The 20,882-nt window shown below is 33.0% G+C and overlaps 1 protein-coding gene across 2 annotated transcripts; it reads left to right on the top strand.

Annotated features, from left to right (window-relative positions):
• Positions 1-14,797: 14,797 nt before the first annotated feature.
• Positions 14,798-19,511, top strand: LOC112790794 (uncharacterized). Of its 2 annotated transcripts, XM_072233190.1 has the most exons (5): positions 14,798-16,714; positions 16,807-17,410; positions 17,492-17,998; positions 18,097-18,215; positions 18,674-19,511. In XM_072233190.1, the coding sequence occupies exons 1-4, from the start codon at positions 16,046-16,048 to the stop codon at positions 18,207-18,209; spliced, it is 1,893 nt and encodes a 630-aa protein (XP_072089291.1). In that variant the 5' UTR covers positions 14,798-16,045; the 3' UTR covers positions 18,210-18,215; positions 18,674-19,511. The 2 variants fall into 2 exon arrangements, with proteins under 2 accessions (XP_072089291.1, XP_025689150.1); XM_025833365.3 differs by lacking the exon at positions 18,674-19,511 and having other exon boundaries at positions 18,097-18,502.
• The last annotated feature ends 1,371 nt before the right edge of the window (positions 19,512-20,882 follow it).

The following is a 20,882-nucleotide window of genomic DNA, read 5'->3' as shown; positions in this document are numbered from 1 at the left end:
AATTTATGTATTATTGTTATTATTTTTTTTCACTATAGTTTTAGCTAGCTATAGATTTTGACGCTCTTGAACCCACCCTATTCCACTTCTACCATAAATGACCATCAAAGTTCGAAAAATTGCTGCCATAGAAAAGGAAGACGCATGTTTGTCGCCACTGCTGGTTAGCTAACTCCACACGCAAAACTAATTCCATAGAAGAACCGGTCTCCATGAAGGCGCCATGATTCTCAGATGAGGACGCAATTAAAGCACAAAATACATGACAGTTACAACAAGTCCATTATCTTTTATTTCAAATTATCCTCGACGTGTACGTAATAGAATGAAAAATTAAAATACAATTATATTTAAACAATTATTTGTATTATTTTATTAATTTATTCAAAAAAATTAAATTTTGAAACTAATTGGTATAAAATATTACAGATATAAAACTAAGAAAAAATTTTATTTGTATAAGAATGAGCCAAATAAATAATTATTATATTTAATATATAATTAAGAGTATTTGTTTCTTTGCCAACAAACTATAATTCAAATGACATGATCTCTATATTCACTTAAGAGTTGGTAAAAAAAATACTTTTTATTAACTTTTTTAAATATTAATTATTTATTTTACATACAATATAGAAATAAATGAATATAATATTTATTGAGTAGACGCAGTTACGTAAAATTTTTTATTGTCATAGTATTTGAACCAAAGAAAAAAATATTATTTTAAAAAAAACTAATAATATATTTTTAATAATATTCTTAATACAAAATAATAAATTTTAAATATTTTTTAAATAATATATATTAACTAAAATAATATAATTATCCCAAATAATATATTATAAATATAGTAAAATGACATATTTTAATAAAAAAATTGTTAATAAAAAATTATATGAATTTTTGTTTCGCACAAAATAAAATTATGATATGTTTGTTTGCTTTTTTTAATTAAATTAATATAATACAAAATATTTTATCATTCTATTCATATTTAATGTTTTAATTTTGTTTCTCATAAAAAAAATTATATATATATATATATATATATATATATATATATATATATATAACACAAAATTTTTTCTTATTGTGTTTATATTTAATATTATAATTTTATTTCACATAAAACAAAATTTATTTAAATCTTAATATTATATACATATATATATATATATATATATATATATATAACACAAAATTTTTTTATCATTTTGTTTATATTTAATATTATAATTTTATTTCACACAAAACAAAATTTATTTAAATTTTAATATTTTATACATAATATATATTTAATATTATTCTTTTTAATATTCTAATATATCTTTTTTTTTTAGATTTAGTACATGAATTTTTAACTTATTTTTTATGTATTATTTATTTTAATTCTAAAGTCCAATAACTATTTTTTTTTGTACAGACATGTTATTTTTAATATTTATATATTATTTTTTATTTTGAACTTCAGCTCAATATCTGAGACTTACAAAAAAAATCTAAAACTTGTAAAAAAATGATTAACCTGATTAACAGGTTATCTTTTTAAATTCAGACTATTCAAATAAAATATAATAAATGAAGAGTTCAGATTTAACGAATTCACAAAGTGTGCAGCACTCCATACTTAACAAGGAGCGTTTAAGGATGAGCCAAGTTTGGCCACTAGAATTTCAATACGTCTTTCCCTATAACACTAAAAAAAATAAGAGAAAGTACAGGAAACAATGATAATGGTGAATAATAGATTAAAAAAAAGATAATATTAAAATTAAAAATCAGATTATTAATTATTTTATTTTAAATTTTAAAATTTTAAAAATTAGGATTAGCATTTAAACACATTCACGTTACGTACGGTTATTCCTAATCTCACCACAACCTCCAATACACGCATAAAAATCGCCATCATCGTTTCCTGTCCTCACCTCATGCCGATGCACCCCTGTTGGCCGTACCGACGCTGCCCCAGCCTCCCGCCAAAGTCTCACCTAACGCCGCTGTAATAAGAAGAAGAATGGGTGTTCATTTTCTGATTTGAACGCATTTTACGATTCCGTTAACGGAGGCAGAGATGTTTGGATCAACGAAAACCAGTTCCATATCGTCATGCAACTCGGTGAAGGTGGCAACGCCTATGTCTTCCTTATCAAGGATGTTTCCGCCGAAAGCGTCTCTGGTGGTTTCTCTGCCAAGCTAAAACAGTTTTCTTACATTTCCAGTTTGCTCTTTTTTTTTCTTTTCTCCTTTACTTGTCATTGCTTTGAATTGTGTTGTTTCGTTGCTGTTTCTTTTCTTAAATCAGCATTGTCTAATAGTATTGATGATGGATCAAATATGAGTGAAAGGAACTGTCTACCATCATTTTCACTGGTGGCCGCCGCTGGTAGTTGTCGAACCGTTGAAGGAGCAGTAGTAGTGTTAGCCGTTGTGTCGTTTTCACCACGACCTTTCAATGAAGCTATTTCAATGGCCAGTTCATGATGGTTATTTTAGCAGGTATGCAGATAATTATTTTAATTCTTATGTGGATGGTTATTTTATTGGATTGAGTTTAGTTATATATAATTAGAATATGCTGGATGTTTAATTCACTATGTATGTGGATGATTATTTTTATCCTTAAGTGGATGGTTATTTTCACTAGGGGAGCGACGCCAGTGATGGTGTGTGACAAGCCAAGCAACGACAATAAGGAGGAACCCGATGGCGCCGTTCGTTTTTAGTTTGGAGGAGAGGACGCCGATGAGGGTTTTTGTTGATGAACCAGCGACGGTGAGGAGGATCTCAGCGGCAATGATGGGGGCTGGTCGGCGACCAAGCGACGGCGGCGACGATAGAGGTTTTGGGGGAGAAGCTAGTGCTTTGGTAAATTAGGGTATAATGGATGGTTAAAATTTTTAAATTACTGAATGAAACTTTTTGGTTGGATAATTTAGGTGGAGTGTTTTTTTTAACTTCATTAGACCAAATTTTTAATCCGTTGTTTATGTTGTTCAGATTCTCCATTGTCTATCTAGCGGAAGCGAAAAAATAATTGTGTTGATTTAATTTAAGAGTTTAATTCAGAGGAATGCTAGAGAATTATAAGAATTTGTTGGTTTTAGCCATCAATGTTTAAAAATATGAGATAAACTGATAAAGTATGTTACTATATTATTAAACTAAAAGAACTAGACTAAAGAAATTGAATTGATGGCTAAGTAATGGTAAAAAATAATAAATTCTGATAGTCCGTTAGTATTTTTCATTAATTAATACATTAATAATAAAAGAAACTTTTACAAAAAATACAAAATTTAAATTTTAATATATTTATTATGTATTTATTAAAATAAAATTATTTAAAAATTTTTATTGATAATAATTATGGATATATGTTTAGCTTAATTTATACTTAAATATATTTTAGAATAAAGTAACAATTAGGTCCCTGCGAATTTCGCGTTCGGACAAGATTGACTCTGAGAAAAAAAAAGTAACAATTAGATCCCCCAGAAAATGAGACGTTGGGCACGTTACATCCTTTCGTCATCTCATGTAACAAAATGGAATGAAATTACTTTGCTGTCCCATTGCGTGAACTAACGTGTCCGTTTCTGCCACATTTGTAGTTGGACGACATCATTTTGTAAATTTTCTTCATTTATATTTTTTTTCTCTTTGCCCTTAACCTCCAGTTACCCTTTGTTTTTACCTATTAACCCTAGGAGAGAAGCTGAAGTCAAAGAGTCTTGGCTCTGCGGTAACAAAAGTCACGATTCTTCCTTTAACGTACCAGCAAGAAAGACGACGTCATCAAAGGAACCAGTGTTAGCGGAGACATCCTCGACTCAGATAAAAAATGTTGATGCTTTTGTCAGTTTCTTTCATGGTGGTCCCATTGTTTGGAACAAATTATTTAATTTTCTGCAAAGTATGGTGGTCCCGTAGTTTTCAACTTATTTGCATGACACATTTTGCCACATTTAGAAGTATTTATGTATTTGTTGTTACTTTTGGGACTTCCGCTTATTTGTTTATGATTGTTGAATCTAATGATTAGCAGAAAGACTAGTGTCACTTTATGTCATAATAAAAAAAGCAAACATGTTTCTAATTCTTTAGTTAAATGTTGTCCCAATTGATTCAAATGATAGTTGTATTTCTACTTAGCAGGTGGATGAATTTGCTATTCCTGTGTTCAACTATGGAGGGAAATTTGTGAGGAACAAATGGGGAGAGTTGAGTTACCGGAATGGGTTAGTTGAGAGGTTTCGAGAGATAGATCTGGACCATATGAACTTCTTTGACTTGAAGGAATTGTTCAAGAGCTTGGGATACGATGATTACAAAGCAATGATGTGGTTTGATTAGAATGTTGCTAATTTTGAAGCTGGTTTGCATCCTATTTTTGGTGATTCAGAGATCAATGCTTTAAGGAGCACAAAATGCAAAACAAGGAGTGTGAGGAGTTCTATATATATATTAAGCATCATAATCTTGGTGGTGAAGATGCTATAGGGCGTGATGAAGCTGGTAATCCTCCTAATTCTGAAGATGACAGTGATGATGATGTTACGAGAGTGATGAAGATGAACTGTAGAAGCCTATACCCTCCTGATTTTATCCAATCAGACACTGATATCGAAGAGGAGCATGCAAGAGTGATGAAAAAGAAGAAGATTACAAGCAGTAACCGTTCTCTAAAAGGAAATAAAGTTACTAATGAAAAGATTCCTATCTTTATCAGTTCTCCTAAATGTCAAAAGAAGAAGGAATATAAGAAGGTGAGGAGGAGTTTAAGACTGCAACAACGAGCTACACAGTACGTGGGAAACTCTAATTCAAGTCAGCACCCAATTGAACTTGGAGATGATGGAGATGAAGAACATTGTGAACATCATGAATATCCAGAAAATGATGAAGAGGTTGAGAATGACATTTTTGTTGGGGCCTTTTTGGGGGAAACACGTGCTCACAAGGAGTCAGATGATGACAAAGTGTTTGACTATGAATCAGAGGACTTGCACACTCCTGTTGAAAGCGATACAGAGAATGATGTTCACATGACTAGTTTTGATGACTTCTCGGAGGGTGCTGAATTTGGGAAAGTGAAGCTAGGAATTGGTATGAAGTTTGACACTTTGGACCAATTTAAGAGGGCGCTAAAGGACTCGACAGTTGCACAGGGTAAAAAATTATAGTGGCAAAAGATTGACAAGAGGAGATCAAGAGCCAAGTATGCTGAGAAAAATTATCCCTTCTTAATGTTTTGCTCATAGAATTCATGTGAAGATTGTTTCTAAATTAAGACTTTTTTCCTGAGCATACATGCAATCGGGACTTTGGAAGCAATCAATCAGATGTTAGATGGCTTACTGAGAAGCTTGAGAAGCGATTACAGACACAGCCAAAGCTCACCCAAAAGGGAGCATTAGAACACATAAAGCATGATTATAACATGCAAATTCACTACGAGAGCATGCAAAGGACACTTAAGAAGTCAAGAGAGTTAGTAATTGGTAAGAAAAGTGAACAGTATGACAAATTAAGAGATTACCTGACTGAGATTTGAGAGATGTTCAAACACACGGATAGAGCTTCATATCTGACCAACAAAAGGAAAAATTTGTAGAATATTCTTCATATGTTAGCATGTTTTGATTGTTTATTATCCTTATGGTACTAAATTTTATGTGTTTGTTATTAGGGTCTGGTTCCTACAATTTGAAAAGTGATGCCCAATGCACATCACAGTTTTTATGATGCACATTTGAAAAAACTTCTTGAAGCAATACAAAAGTAAGCAAACCAAAAGTGCTGTGTGGGAGTGTGCTAAATGCACAACTGCAGTTGAATTCAAAGCAAGTATGGAGAAGCTAAAGAGAATAAATGAAAATACATGGGCTTATTTGGCTAAGTTTGAGCCCGCTATGTAGGTCAAAACATACTTTAGTCACTGGCCTAAGGTAGATAACTTTACCAATAACATGTGTGAGGTCTGAAACTCAAGGATTGTGGATTATATGGCTAAACCAGTATTGACTATGTGTGAAAAACTCAGATGTTATATTATGAGAAGGATAACAAATTACAAGAGACTTTTGGGTAGATACAAGGAAAAGATTGCAGCAGTTCAACAAAAGAAATTGGAGATGCTAAAGAAGGCTAGTGATAAGTGGCAGCCACAATAGATTGGTGATGATGATCGAGTCAAATATGAGGTTCAGTGTGATCGGAGGAAGGTGTCGGTAAATTTGGGTCAAAGCACATGCACATGTAATGTGTGGCAACTCACAGGTCATATCTAAACTTCCTAACAATAGAATTTTTTAGATTACATGTAGAAATAGGTTGTTAACTGGATTAGCTGATTTAGTTTGTTGTTGTTGTTTACTTGTATGTGTCAGGAATGCCATGTGTGCATGCTATATCTACAATAGCCTGTAGAAATGAGTGACCTGAAGACTATTGTCACCCAAGGCTGCAAATAACCTCATTCAATGCTACATACCAACATTGTGTTCAATCAGTTTTAAGTGAGCAATATTGGGAGAGGACAGAGAAATCAAGACCTATTCCACCCAAGCTTAAGAGACCCACTGGGCGTTCAAAGCTACATACAAGAAGAAAAGATCTTGTTGAGCCACTGCTAAATATAAATAAAATTAGAAGAAGCTTCACGGTGACTTGCAGCAAGTGTGGTAAGTTTGACCATAACTTCAAGACATGCAAAGGATTTTCAGTAACTAAGAAAGAAAATAAAAGAACCAGATCCTCATCAAAGAATAATACACAAGAAGAGGTACTGCTGTCTCAAAATGCTCTCCAACCAAAAAATCAAGAAACCATTATTGAACCCAACCCACAGCCACAAGTAAGCAGAGTTAATTGTATATTCACACTATTCTTAAGGTTTTAGTTATCTGTTAGTATTTTGTTTAGAGATTTAAATGTCCTATCAATAATTTTAAGGGGTTTAGTTGTCCTACTATTAAAATGGTTAATTGATTATTTAGATGCTTAGTCTGGTATTAGAGCAACTTTTTCATTGATATCTATTCAGCCAAATCTAGTTCTAGTAGAAAATCCTAACCCCAATGTCACTACTTAAAATGTTACACCAATTGGGTATGTGATTAATTGATCTGCCACTAATACAAATTGATGAGTTTGAAAAACTCTAAGCTAATATTTGTGATAACTAAACATTATTACTTTGATAAAATAGCAAAAATATTAATTCACATATGTTAATAAATTAATTTTTGCTATGCAGGTATGTTTGGGCCAAAAATAAAGAATTCTGGTGCAAGCCCAATTGTATAAAAAATATTCAGCCTTGATATTAAGATATTGTGATTATGGTGGCTGAAAACATGGTTATGATATTTGGACCAGAAATTTTTGATTAAGCCCAATCGGTTAAATACATCAGCATTGATGCAAGAATATATGATGAGTATGGCTGAATTGATTATTATGTTACTTGGGCCAAATTGATCCATTATTGCTACAAGCCCAAGTTAATCATGTTTTGCTATACAACCCAATGCATGATCCGAAAATAATTAATCAGGAAAGCAAATGTTGTTATTGCCTTATGCCTTCAACGGATCTCACACTTCACCATATGATGGAATTCAAATTTCATTAAAGTGAAGTTAATATATGCATTGAAAACATAAGAGAGAGTTGGTCATTGATTTGATGGGCATCATTAAGCTACACGTTACTCAGTAAAAGGGAAGTGGACATTTATTTTGCTTTATCAAAATCCATTAGTTAATGTTCAAATTTCTCTTTCTTCTCTCTTAACTTTCTTTATCTCTTTCGGTCATTACACAGCAGCCATGGAAGCTACATTGAGCTACCAAAAAGAAGGAAAGGCACGTCTGAAGACCATCATAATGATGGCAAGAAAACATAAAAAATGTAGTGGCTAAGATTCTTATCACTTATGGTAAGATATGGTGATGAGATCTTGGCTTCTCCATACCAAAAATGATAGAAGGAGATTCGGCCAGCAAAGAGAAGATTCTTGGAGGGATGGTTTGTCTCTGATTCTTGCTCAACCACCACAGGAGGTAGCTATAGTGGCTACGTGATGGAAGAGGCAGAGATAGGAGCAGATGAAACTATCATCATCATGAAGCATCAAGGGCCAGGAGTTCATCTTGGAGAGCAAGAAAAGATGAAGGGCTCGGATTGATGTAGATTGGTGACCAAGGAAGGACTAGAGGTAATTGCATGTTGGGTTTTGCATGAGTTATCTTTTCTCTCTCTCTGGCCGAACTGGTTATATTTCTTGAAGAAGAAGAAGTTGGATTGGTTTTTGGCTTCAACTATGGAGGCTTCTTCCTTCTATAAAAAGGGAGAACAGCCACGACTTGATTCAAGGAAGAAGAGTGAGAGTGCAAGGCACAGAAATCTCAGAGCTACCTAAGCTAACAGATTTTCTTCTCTTTCAATGTATTCTGTTTTGCATTTTTCTATTTAATTTTGTCATGTCTTGAGTCTCATGGAAAAAAGGCAAACAGTGAGGTTTGTATGAAAAATTCATAGAGCGAAAAAAGGCAGAGAGTGCAAAATTAAAAGAAAAAGCCATAGATGTCCTTAGAGTTCCTTTGTACATCTGTGTTGTGTATCATAATTCTGTGGGAATCCCCTTGTAAGTTGGGTTAGCACTTTACAGTCTGTAATCAAGAAGATTATAGTGAAATTCCATCATTGTTGTAATGGAGAACTGCACTTAGCAGCTGAACCAGGATATATCTGGGTGTAATTTTCTCTCTCTTCTAACTCATTTCTATTTCTACTGCACAGGAGATAAAACTGAAAATATCTCGTGCCAAGTGACGAGACAAAAATAAAAGTCTCGTGGCTAGGGACGAGACAAAATTAAAAAATCTCCTCAAAGACCAGCAAGTGTAATCAAGCAAAAATGGGGCTAAGATTCAACCCCCTTCTCTTAGCCACTGAAAACCATCACAAATGTTGCAAGTAATTCTGATGATGTTGTTCAACATGGGACTGTGACCGATGGATCTAGGGCTGGCAATGGATAAGGTAAGGTAGTGTTTGGACCCTATCCTAACCCTACCCGCGGGTTGAAAATCTCATTAAAACTCTACCTACCCTACACGCGCGTTAAGAATCTCTCAATCTTAACCCTATCCGCACCCTAAAGTTCTAAACTCTACCCTACCCTATCCGCAGAAATATCAATTTTTTTCAAAGTAAATATAAAATTCAATCATTCCAAATTTCATACATATTAATAAAATAAAAAATAAAAAACTAAATTCAAATTAAAATTAAAAACAATAAAATCTTAAAGAAATCCAACATAAAATTACAAACATACATATTGTTATATTAATAAAATAAAAAACTAAGTTTAAATTAAAATAAAAACAATAAAGTCCTAAACAATTCCAACATAAAATTATAAATATCATAATTACCAAGTTCTTAATAAAATTAAAATAACATAAACAAAGATAAATATCTTCAAACATTTCTTCTAATTTCAAGTTCTTGCAAAATTATTCTTCCGTTAGTTCAGAAAATGCATCATCATCTTCATTTGCAGTTTAATAATCAGATTTTTCACCTAAAAATCAAATACAATAATTTTATTATATATAATTTTAACACAATTATAATTTCTAAACGAATTAAAAAATTGAAAACATAAATAACCTCTTTTATAATATGCTGCCCACAACCAATTTTGATTGCACATAAGAGTTTGTACTATATCTTCATGAAGACTACCATGATGAGTAGCAATTATACAACCACTTATGCTAAAAGAAGACTCAGAAGCAACAGTAGATACACGAATGGCAAATATATCTCTTGCAATTTTTTGAAGAATTGGAAATCTAACTCCATTTATCTTCCACCAAACTAATATATCAAAAATCAGGAGTTAGAGGATGAACATCTTCCTCTACATAGTGATCAAATTTCGTCTTCACAAATGAACATTTTTCCTTCTTTTTTTGTCTAATATACAGTTGATAACCAACATCATCATCTTCATTTGCATTAACCCTAAGCTCTTGTGTAGATTCCACTGACATATTGCTTAAATTAGATGTATTCTTTTGATATTCATGAAGTAACTCATAACATGCCTGTTTGATTCTCAACTTTCCTTGTGCATCCATTACGATCTTCACATACCCTAGCAAACTTATATTCAATCCCATCAAGTTTATACCTAAGATCTAGAATTGCAGTAACACCCATAATGTCATGAATTTTTTTTCAATACTTATAGAACTTTCTCTTCATCATACATGCCATGCTACTAATAAATGCGTTAGGAGAAGCAACTCATTTTTCCAATCCAACATGTATATCACATACTTTATTAAAGTAAATGTTGGCAGTTGGAACTTGAGTTTTAGAAAACAACTAAATCACATCATAAAAAAGTTTTAATTTACCACAAATTTCTTTTGCAAGTTTTCATTTCTCATTACTTGGCACACTTTTATAATTGGAGTTTTTTGTTTTAGTTAGGCAAAGACATCTCTGTACAATCATGCAGTTTCTAACATCACATAAGTGGAATTCCATCTAGTCATACAATTAAGAGATAATTTTTTTGTAAAGGGAACATCTAAATTACTACACCAACTCACAATGGTTTCATGTCTTTTACTAGTCGAAATCCAATACACCACACTATTACGAATTTTCTACACACTTTCTTTAACGAAATTGAAACCATCCTTCACAATTATGTTTAAAATATGAGCACAGCAACACATATGCAATAACTTACCCCATAGCAACAAATAATTTGAATTTAGATGTCCCAATAACATATCAATCATAGCATCATTTGTAAAATAATTATCCAATGTAATAGTTGATAATTTTCTATTTAAGTTCCACTGCAACAAATCTTTCATTAATGCATTAGAGAGAACCTCACTTGAATGAGGAGTAGGAACATAAGTAAAGGTAAAAATTATTAAAAATATATTAGATAAAAATATCACAAGTACATCAAGCATTAGAAAGCATATCTTATACTAGAAGTAAAGTTTAAGGTATTACCTCAATATTCACATTTGCGAATTCCATGAACTATCAATGTAGTGTGCTGTAACAACCATGTATCCTTTTTACTAGTTGGAAGTCCACATGTTAGTTTTAATAGCTACTCGACTATCATTTGCATCCATCATTTTGTTTATGTTAAGTTTCTCCACTTCGTACATTTCAAAAGTATCCTTCTTGATTGTGTTTTGACTTGGCATCTTAAACGTTGGTTGCATTGAAGCAAACACTTCCCTTGTTGCAACATGATCCACATATGACAAAGAATACTCATGCATACAAATGGACTTGGCAATCAATTTTCTTGTGTGAGATACATTAAATATAAAAGCATCTAAATTATTCTTTCCATGTCTTTGAAGAGATTTGACAATTGTTGATTGTCTTGAATTTGCTAATTTTATTCTCTTACAATAATGGAGCACATATTTTTTCAAATTTGTAGTCTCATTCCTTGGATTGGCACCAATAACAGACTTAGAATGGTTGCACTTTGCCTTCTACTCTTTTCCCTATTTATATCTACTAAAGTATTGGTAATAAACACTTTTCAATAAAGATTTGTTGCTATTTTCAATTGAGGCAGATTTATCCGGAATAAAATTAGCAGTTTTTTCAATAGGAGTTTTTTCTTGTTGTTCTTGAGCCACTATATCTATGTTGGTACTATCCATTATTGCCTACACAATAATAAAATAAATAATGAACATTAAAAATTTAAGCATGCTGAAAAATCATTAAGATTCAGAATAAGCACAAAAATTGCAAGAATTATTGTCTTAAAACAAGACAGATTGAGATGGACAAGGACCAATAAACAAGCAAATGCAATATACGAAAAACCAATTTAATATGAATCTATTCAAACGAAAAAAAAGATCAACGAAGGAGCCGGTTACATTTATCATAGTTAATTTTAAAAAATGAAAAAAAATCAAACATGGCCTCGTGGACATAAAGTTGAAGGATAAACTAACTAGCCAAAAAAAAAATATATCAACAGAAATAGAAAAAGTATGAACCCCAGAATTATAATCTTTTAAATATAGAGAAGGAGCAAAATCCCTAATGAATAAATAAATTATAAAAAGAACCCAAAATATTGTAAGTTAAAGATCACTTTGAGAAAATTTTCAGTCAAGACCAAAAGTGTGTTAGAAAGGATAAATTAGAAGGGAAACAAAGTCACAGATTCAAACGCAAAGTAAAGCTCCAATTTTTATGTCCGGCCAACTGAATGAATCAACATGATGAGCGCGAAATTTACAAGAACTAAACATTACATGAAGAACAAATAAGCATATTGAAAAATACCAAGAAGAGCACGGGGCAGCGACATAGAGAGGAGAGAAGGACACGAAGCAGCGGCGTTGTAAGGAGAGCACGGAGAAGGAAGAAGAGTTGTGGCAATGGAGGAACGAGGAAGGACCCAAGGAGAGTTGGGGCTTGTAGTGAGGCTTATGGCTTTGGGAAGAAACGACACTCCCAGTTAATCTTAGGGTTTCTGTTTTCTGAATGATGAATTATATATGATTTTTATTTTTATTTAATTTTTATTTTATGTTAACTTCATAAATATACAAATGATATATATTACCAAAGTAACTAGCTAGTTTAGTGGTTGCTCACTTGCTACACATGAAGGAGGTTGAATGTTCAACTTTCACCTCCTTCACTATGTATATAATTTTTATAAAACATGTTATATATAGGGGGTGCGGGTAGGGTAGGGTACACCCTACACCCGTATTGTACCCTACCTACAGGACTACCCAGACCACACTCTGCCCTATCTGCATCTGGTCAGATAATCTACCCTACCCGAACGGGTTGGACTGAGTTGGGTACCCGTGCGTAGGGTATGTATTGCCAGTCCTAACACATGTAACTGATGCAACTGTAAATTCTTTGTGGAGGATATTGTTCCTACTGTATTTGTATTTTTATGTAAACATTACAGGGCCAATTGGATGATGCTGCAAAGGAGAAAAAAAGGAGGACAAGAAGGTCCATAGGATTCAGTCCTCTTGGACAAGACCAAGCCCAAGCCCAGTTCAAGCCTCTTGGACAAGCCCAAACCCAATATAGGCCTCCTGTTCTAGTCTAAAACCAAATGAGGCTTCCAGCCCAAACTCAAGGCCATAGTAGGCTCACTGCAACAACAACTGCCTAATTTAGAATTTCAACTCAAGTCCAGTCAAAATTTTCTATTGCTAATCCACTGAATCCAGCTTTATTTAGAAAAAATCAATCAATTGTAAGGCCTCAACAAGCTCCACCACAACAATTAACAACAAGTTCAATTGATGGTATTTCTACAAAAATTTTGGCTGCAACAAATTCGAGAACAACTTTAAGAATATTTTAGTTCATTCTCATCCCTAAATTTAAGTCTTAGTTGAAGTCTTGAATGGATGAAACTGTAGTATTTTAGATATGATCGATTTGTATTTTAAATATAATTGTCTAGTATTTTGTGCAGACTTTCTTTAAACTTTAATCTTATTTTGAATTAGGCACTATATATATATATATATATATATATATATATATATATATATATATATATATATATATATATATATATATATATATATATTATGCAATTATGATAATATTTTCATGTAGGTTTTCTTTTGATTTAATTACGCAGACAAGTGTTCAATCTCTCTTTGGATGAATTCCTGTAATTGAAAACAATCTTTTGAAAGCTTAAATAATATAACAATGCTCTTATGCCTATTATAGTTATGTGATTTATTTATTTCATTTTATCAATGTGAACATCATATTCATTAGCACTAATATCCATCATAGATCATACAATGATTCAAAAATACTTATTCATTACTACATTCATAATAATACAATTATAAATACTATTGCATTCATGCATTAGCTATCTAATATGATTTACCCAGAACCCTTACTCCAGACATTCACAATAATTACAATTAAAAAATCAGTCATAAAATAAACATTTCTAAATCTACTACGAGTAATTTTACTTGGAGTTTTCTAATTTCTACAATCCATTTCAAATCTCACAATTCTCTCTTCTAAATCAATTAATCTATCCTCTATTTCTTGTTTTGAACTTTGAACCTCCACAACTCCAGTAACATCATCTAACCATCTAAAAAACTTGCTGTATGACAAATTGTTCTGTAATAAGAACAAAAAAACATACCATAAATGACAGATATGAATTTTAATTCAATGGAACATTCAAAACTCAAAAAATAAAAATAAATTAAATTAACAATTACCTTATAGTTTGTGCACCCTAAGAACAACCTATATGAATTTTTTACTGTTCCAGACTTGTATATTGTTGCATATAGCTGACAATTACACTTGGGAGCAATTTATTGCTGAAGCCTCTTTCATGTGTTGAGTCACCCCTATAATTTCAACTGCTGTCTTCATTTCTTTTACTTTGGCGCCTCGTGTTTCCTGAGCTTCCGGTGCTATTCATTTTGTGTTGTGCTAAGGTTTTGTTTCAAGGTGAATAATTGAGATTCTGGACAATTAGGGTTTGGAACATGTTAAAATTAAATAACATAGAAGGACCAATTTATCCTCATCATTTAGAGTAATTCCAATGTGGCATTTAACGGACACCTCAATCACATTAACCGTCCATGTCAGCGGCGCCATTCGTCTTACTAACATAAGAATGTAACGTGTCCACGTTTTATTTCATAGGGGATCTAATTGTTACTTTTTTTTCTCAGGGTCTAACTTATTCGAACGTAAAATTCTCATAGACTTAATTGTCACTTTACACTATATTGTGTTTTCAAGTCATATTTTAAATCCTATCATTGAGTTAGGTCTTTTAATTATTTTTTCTCGTTTTATCATTTTATTATATATGGAATATAACGAGTTAATAGTCAAATTAGTGCCTTAAAGATAAGACATTCTTGAAATTCAACTTTGAAAGTTTTTTTTTTAATTAAATTGGTCATTCAAAGATTGTGAATTAATCATATTTATCCTCCAGTAACTCCATTAACAATTTTCTTCAAAGATTGATGTTGTAAAATGTTAATCGATAACATATAATACCTAGGAGTGGCAACATGTACCCTACCTGCGGGTACCCAACCCGATCCGCAGCGGGTAGGGTAGGGTACGGGTTGGATTTGGTGCGGGTTGAACTTCAACCCTACCCGATCAACCCGCACCCTATATATATATATGTTTCAAGTGGATGTTAAACCAAAGACCTTTCACTAAATGTAAAAGATCCTTAGCCACTAAAAAAATCATTAATTGATAATTTAATATTTTTTTTTACATAAAAGTCAGTTCTATTTTAAATTATCATGAAGTTATATAATAATTTTGAATCTTTTTTATAACCCGCGGGTAGGGTAGGATTGAGTTTATATAAAAATCTCAACCCGCGAGTAGGGTTAGGGTTGGCTTCAAACCCTACCCTACCTTACCCGTTGCCACCCCTAATAATACCTGATATGTCTAATTGGATATTGACCAAATATGTTTATGAAAATTTATTAATTTAGTCATTTTTTTCAATTACAGAAATCTTATTCCGAATATGATATAGTAACTAAATTGATAGATTTTCATAAATATATTTAGTCAATGTCTAATTGAACATGTGTCGTGTGTTATCAGTTAACATTTTACACCATCAATTTCTGACGAAAATTGTGAATGGAATAACTGAAGTATAAATATGATTAATTCGTAATCTTTAAAAGTTAAATTTGATTAAAAAATCTTTTAAAGACAAATTTAAAAAATACCTTATCTTTCAAGAACTGATTTGACTATTAACTCGGAATGTAATTCTTGGATCCAAATTCTTTCGACTTGCAACAAAAGTTATATACTTATATTTATATAAAAATTAAAGCCCAAGTCAACATGAAGAAGGTTTTACCAGAAAGGAAAGATAGAGGCGCACGTTACTTGAAGCCCAAGAGGTTAATGGCGGAGGCCCATGTTCGGATGCTTTTGCACTCAAGAAGGAAGGAAGCTTCTTCTCGATCCCAGATCAGTCAAAACTCGAAACAAACACAAACACAACACACAGGTTTCAGAAGAAATGGAGACGATGAAAGGGAAGAGTGAAAGCGAATTGGTGAGGCTGTGCATAGAAGCTGCGTGCGAGAGCAGAGAGAGCATCCAGAAATGGCGGATGCAGAGGCGGACCCTCGACCATCTCCCTTCTCATCTCGCCGACGGCCTCATCCGGCGCCTGGTGTCCCGGCGGCTCCTGTACCCGTCGCTTCTAGAAGTTTTCAAACAGAGCGCCGAAGAAGTTGATTTGAGAGGCGTTAACAACGTGGATGCAGAATGGCTTGCGTACTTGGGAGCGTTTCGGCAGTTGCGGTATTTGAACCTTTCCGATTGCCACAGAATCACTTCTTCTGCTCTTTGGCCTATTTCTGGAATGGTTTCTGTTAACCACTTGCACCTCTCTAACTGCTCCAAGCTCAACGACGCTGCTATTCATCACATTCTCTCTCTCTCTAACCTCCAGAAATTACAAATCTCGCAAACAAGTGTCACCGCCAAAGGCATCAAACTTCTCGCCTCCCTTAAAAACCTCTCTCTTCTCGACTTAGGCGGCTTACCTGTTGATGACGTCTCCTTAACATCTTTACAGGTTATTTTTTCATCTTTCCTTTATTGATTTCTATCGAGTTTCGTGTTTTGTTCGCTTCATGAAAACGCTACTTCAATGTCGTGATGTCTCAGGTACTGGAAAAGTTAGAATATCTTGATCTATGGGGTAGTAAGGTATCAAATGAAGGGGCTAACATCCTCAATAAGTTCCCCAAGTTAACCTATCTAAATCTTGCTTGGACTAGTGTCACAAAATTGCCTAATTTATCATCTATTGAATGCCTCAACATGAGTAATTGTACTATTGATTCAATACTTGAAGATGATGAAGCTCCTTTGGCAAAACTTATTCTCTCCGGCGCTACATTCCGGAGCGAATCGGAGTTTCTCTTACACGCCAATACAAACTTTTTGTCCTCTCTCGATGTAGCCCATTCTGGCCTTAGTAAATTCTTCTTCTTGAGTAAATTGAAAGTGATAGAACAGCTCAATCTCAGCTCTTGCATGGTCACTGATGATTCGATTGAAATGATCGCGGGTGTTGGTGTAAGCTTGAAGAGTTTGAATCTGACTGGTACTAAGGTCAGCTCCGCAGGCATAGGGATTTTAGCTGGACATGTCTCCAATCTTGAGATGCTTTCATTATCTCAGACACTGGTGGATGATACTGCCATCTTGTATATCAGCATGATGCCTTCTTTAAAGGTTCTTGACCTTAGCAATACAATGGTGAAAGGTATTTGCTTACTTGACATATTCTGATCATGATGTATACAATGGCTGCTTTGATGCTAATTATGTTTATATGTATACTCAGGATGCTTACCACAGGAAAATACCGACCACGGCTCACCGCACTCTCTAACAGCTCTACAAAGTCTTAAACAATTAGAAAGCTTGAATTTGGAACACACACGAGTTAGGGATGAAGCTTTAAGCCCTTTGTCAAGCTTCAAAGAGCTGAGATATTTATTTCTTAAAAGTGCGTCACTTGCAGACATCTCACTTTACTATTTATCATCAATTCCTAAATTGACTAGTCTTAGTATTTGTGATGCGGTATTGACAAATTATGGGCTTCATATGTTTAAACCTCCTCAAACACTGAAACTAATGGACCTCCGAGGTTGTTGGCTCTTAACTGAGGACACTATCATGTCGTTCTGTAGAATTCATCCACAAATTGAAGTACAGCATGAACTTGTTACCATTGTTCCTCTTCACCAAGGTGGACCAAATCATCCTTCTCCGTCTCAGTTAACTTCAAAGGCTACGCAAGCAGCTAAAAAGAAAGAAAACTTGTCTATATCTCCAGATTTTATAGGTATTACCGCACTACTGAATTCTATTGCCTTAGTAATCTTTGAGATGGTATTCTTTTTTATGATATTAATTTCAGTTTTCTGGTTTATTTCGGCATAGATCAAAGGCTGAAGTATAGCAGAGACGAGTTACTTGCGTTGCAGTTCATGTCTTTGCCTGTTGTATCCTCTAGTGAGAGTGGCGATTCAATATTCAAGCAACAGTTAAATTGAATAAAGGTCTGCGTTGATGTAATTATCTAAACCGACGGTGTTGGTAATTTGTAAGGGTGCACTCTGCTTGTTCAGCTGTGTTTTGGGAAAGGAAAAAAAGTGGCCATGAGATAAGGGGCACATACCGATACCGTAATGTTGTAACTTGTAACCTATTTCTTTTGTTTTAGAGTAAGGTGACAATGAGGTCTCTTACAATTTTGATTTCGGACTAATTAGTTTTTGAACAAAAAAAATACCAATTTTGGTCCTTCACGATAGCAAACGATGGACACGTGATAACTTTCTATCAATTCATTAAGGGTTAAGTATAATTTTGAAAATTTTTTTTATCTCCAACCTTTTTTGCTTACAAATTTGTCTTTGAGGTTTAACTTTTTTAAAATTGTCCTTCGAACTAAAATATTCTTCTCCTTCTTCTCCAAAATCCTCATGTTCTATTCTTTTTTTTTTCTCCATCACAGAAGCAACCATATAAACAAGGCAACAAGCAGAAGCTATACATAGAAGATGAACAAGGCAATACACATTAAGGACCATAAGAAACAGAAGTCAACAAAGAGTCTTGCCTTCTTCTCCAACAAAAGAAACAGAAGCAGGAGAAACAAAACTAGAATCATGAAAGCATAATGGAATTAGAATCAACAACAATAAAGCACAACGGCGAGTGACGAGGAGCAGCGGCGACCGACGAGGAGTAGTGATGACCGGTGACCAAACGAGGAGGAGCAGCAGAAACGGCAAGCGGTGCGCGATGTCCACCCTCACAGATCTGCTGGCCTCGACATCGAGCGAGGAAGAGGAGCAGCAGCGAGATTTGATGGCGAGAACGCGAACGACGAGGAGTGACTGCAAGCAGCGGCGGCGGATTCCCTTTCCCACCTTCCCTTCCACCTCTTCTTCCCTGATCACCCCCAAGCGTGATTCACTTCCTCCTTTTCCTTTAACCCATTTTCTTTTTTTTTTCTTTTTATTTATTTTATATTTTTTTTAGTTAAGAATAATTTGGTAATAAAAATTAAAAATTTTGGTAAAAAGAACAATTTAAAAACTAAGTTAAACCTTAGGGATGATTTTGTAAGCAAAAAAAGGTTGGAGACGAAAAAAATTTTTAGCCCCTATCTTAGGGACCAAAATCGTACTTAACCCATTCATTAACTAAAACTTATGGTGATGCTTATATATACAGTTAATTTCTCTGACGTGTCTATCTAGGAAAGATAGTAATGTAGATAACAACTTTTAGAGTGAAATTTTACCTGATTTGATAAGATTTATGAATAACAGATAATAGTTGATAAATGGTGTACGAAAACTCAAAAAATAATAAATATTTCACTATCTAAAATTATATTATTTTTTTGCTCATGTAACAGGAACAAGGCATGCATTACGGTAAATAACATAATACATGGACAATTTTACTTTATTTTGCACCATTCATTAATAGAAGAACATATATGTATACACTTTACTATCTTAAAAGACTTATCTTCGAGTATCTAATTGTCACTTTATTTTTTGTTTTCTAATATTTCCTTTTCACCAATATTAAAAGAGAAATAGATTTCTCTGATTTTTGGTAAATTTAGTTTTCTGTTTCTTCTCTTAATTTTCTTGATTCTCTTATCATCACTATAATCCTCAATATGATATCTGTCGTAGCATCAACCTTAAATCATTTCTAGTTTCTTCACTTGTTTGTTTGTCTTTTCTCATTTTCCAGACATTCTATTACCTCTCTCTCGAACACACAAATTTCTGTTTTTTTGGTTAGTTGACATGGTTTTAAACTTAATTTTTTACTTTTAGATCCGCTTCAATACATAGTTTTATTTTATGTATATGAAAAAAAAAACCCAAAAAACAAGGAAGTTACATTTTTTCCCTGTAAGAAATTTTGTAAGCGTAATAGAAGAGTTGAAACTAAAATGTTTGGGGAGTTTAAAACGAGTAGCTTTTGAGAAATTAAACGAGTAACTAGGCACAGGATTCGGTGGTCTAAAAATCTTTGGACCACTTAATGGTTCAAGTAAAAAACATGTTTTTAGAGTTTTTTTATCAATTGTTATGTAGTTTTTGAACTAATTTTAATTACAAATCAACTCCATATATTTTATTTAATTATAAAAATAGTTTTTATTTTATAAATTATTATTTTATCAATTATCAATTATATTTATTAACAATCAAATACAAAAATAACAACCAATTATATCCTCCATTCATCCTAATAATTCCAATTGATTAAAAAATTAACTTTGATCTCGTTACGTTTGTCCATGGCTTTCAAGTCGTGTTTCCTTGAAATTCAATCGATTGGTTTACACTATATCACAAAACAATCGATTGAAAGTTGTAAGGTAGAATGGTAAAAAGCTTATACCAATCGATTGTTTATACTTTCCAATCGAATGAATGCCTCAAAACAATCGATTGTTGTTGTTACTCAATCAATTGAATTCACGAAAACAACATGGATTTGCCAAATACAATCGATTGGAAAGTGATCACATTGAAGTTTTAGCGAAATTCAATCGATTGGTAATGTAATCTAATCGATTGGAAGGTGATGAAGTTGAATGTTTTGCCAATTTCAATCGATTGGTAATATTACATAAAATTTATAAAATGTCAATGATATTTTCTTTAAATCAATTTATAAAATTTTTT

Source organism: Arachis hypogaea, chromosome 3, assembly GCF_003086295.3.
Source record: "Arachis hypogaea cultivar Tifrunner chromosome 3, arahy.Tifrunner.gnm2.J5K5, whole genome shotgun sequence".
Lineage (NCBI taxonomy): Eukaryota > Viridiplantae > Streptophyta > Magnoliopsida > Fabales > Fabaceae > Arachis > Arachis hypogaea.
The sequence above is the reverse complement of the archived record's forward strand: the minus strand, read 5'-3'. Positions and strand labels throughout refer to the sequence as shown.

Coding starts and splice junctions, on each gene's coding strand:
- LOC112790794 (XM_072233190.1), top strand. CDS start 16,046: ATGTTCGGATGCTTTTGCACTCAAGAAGGAAGGAAGCTTCTTCTCGAT. Junction 16,715..16,806: donor TCTCCTTAACATCTTTACAG/GTTATTTTTTCA, acceptor GTGATGTCTCAG/GTACTGGAAAAGTTAGAATA. Junction 17,411..17,491: donor TAGCAATACAATGGTGAAAG/GTATTTGCTTAC, acceptor ATGTATACTCAG/GATGCTTACCACAGGAAAAT.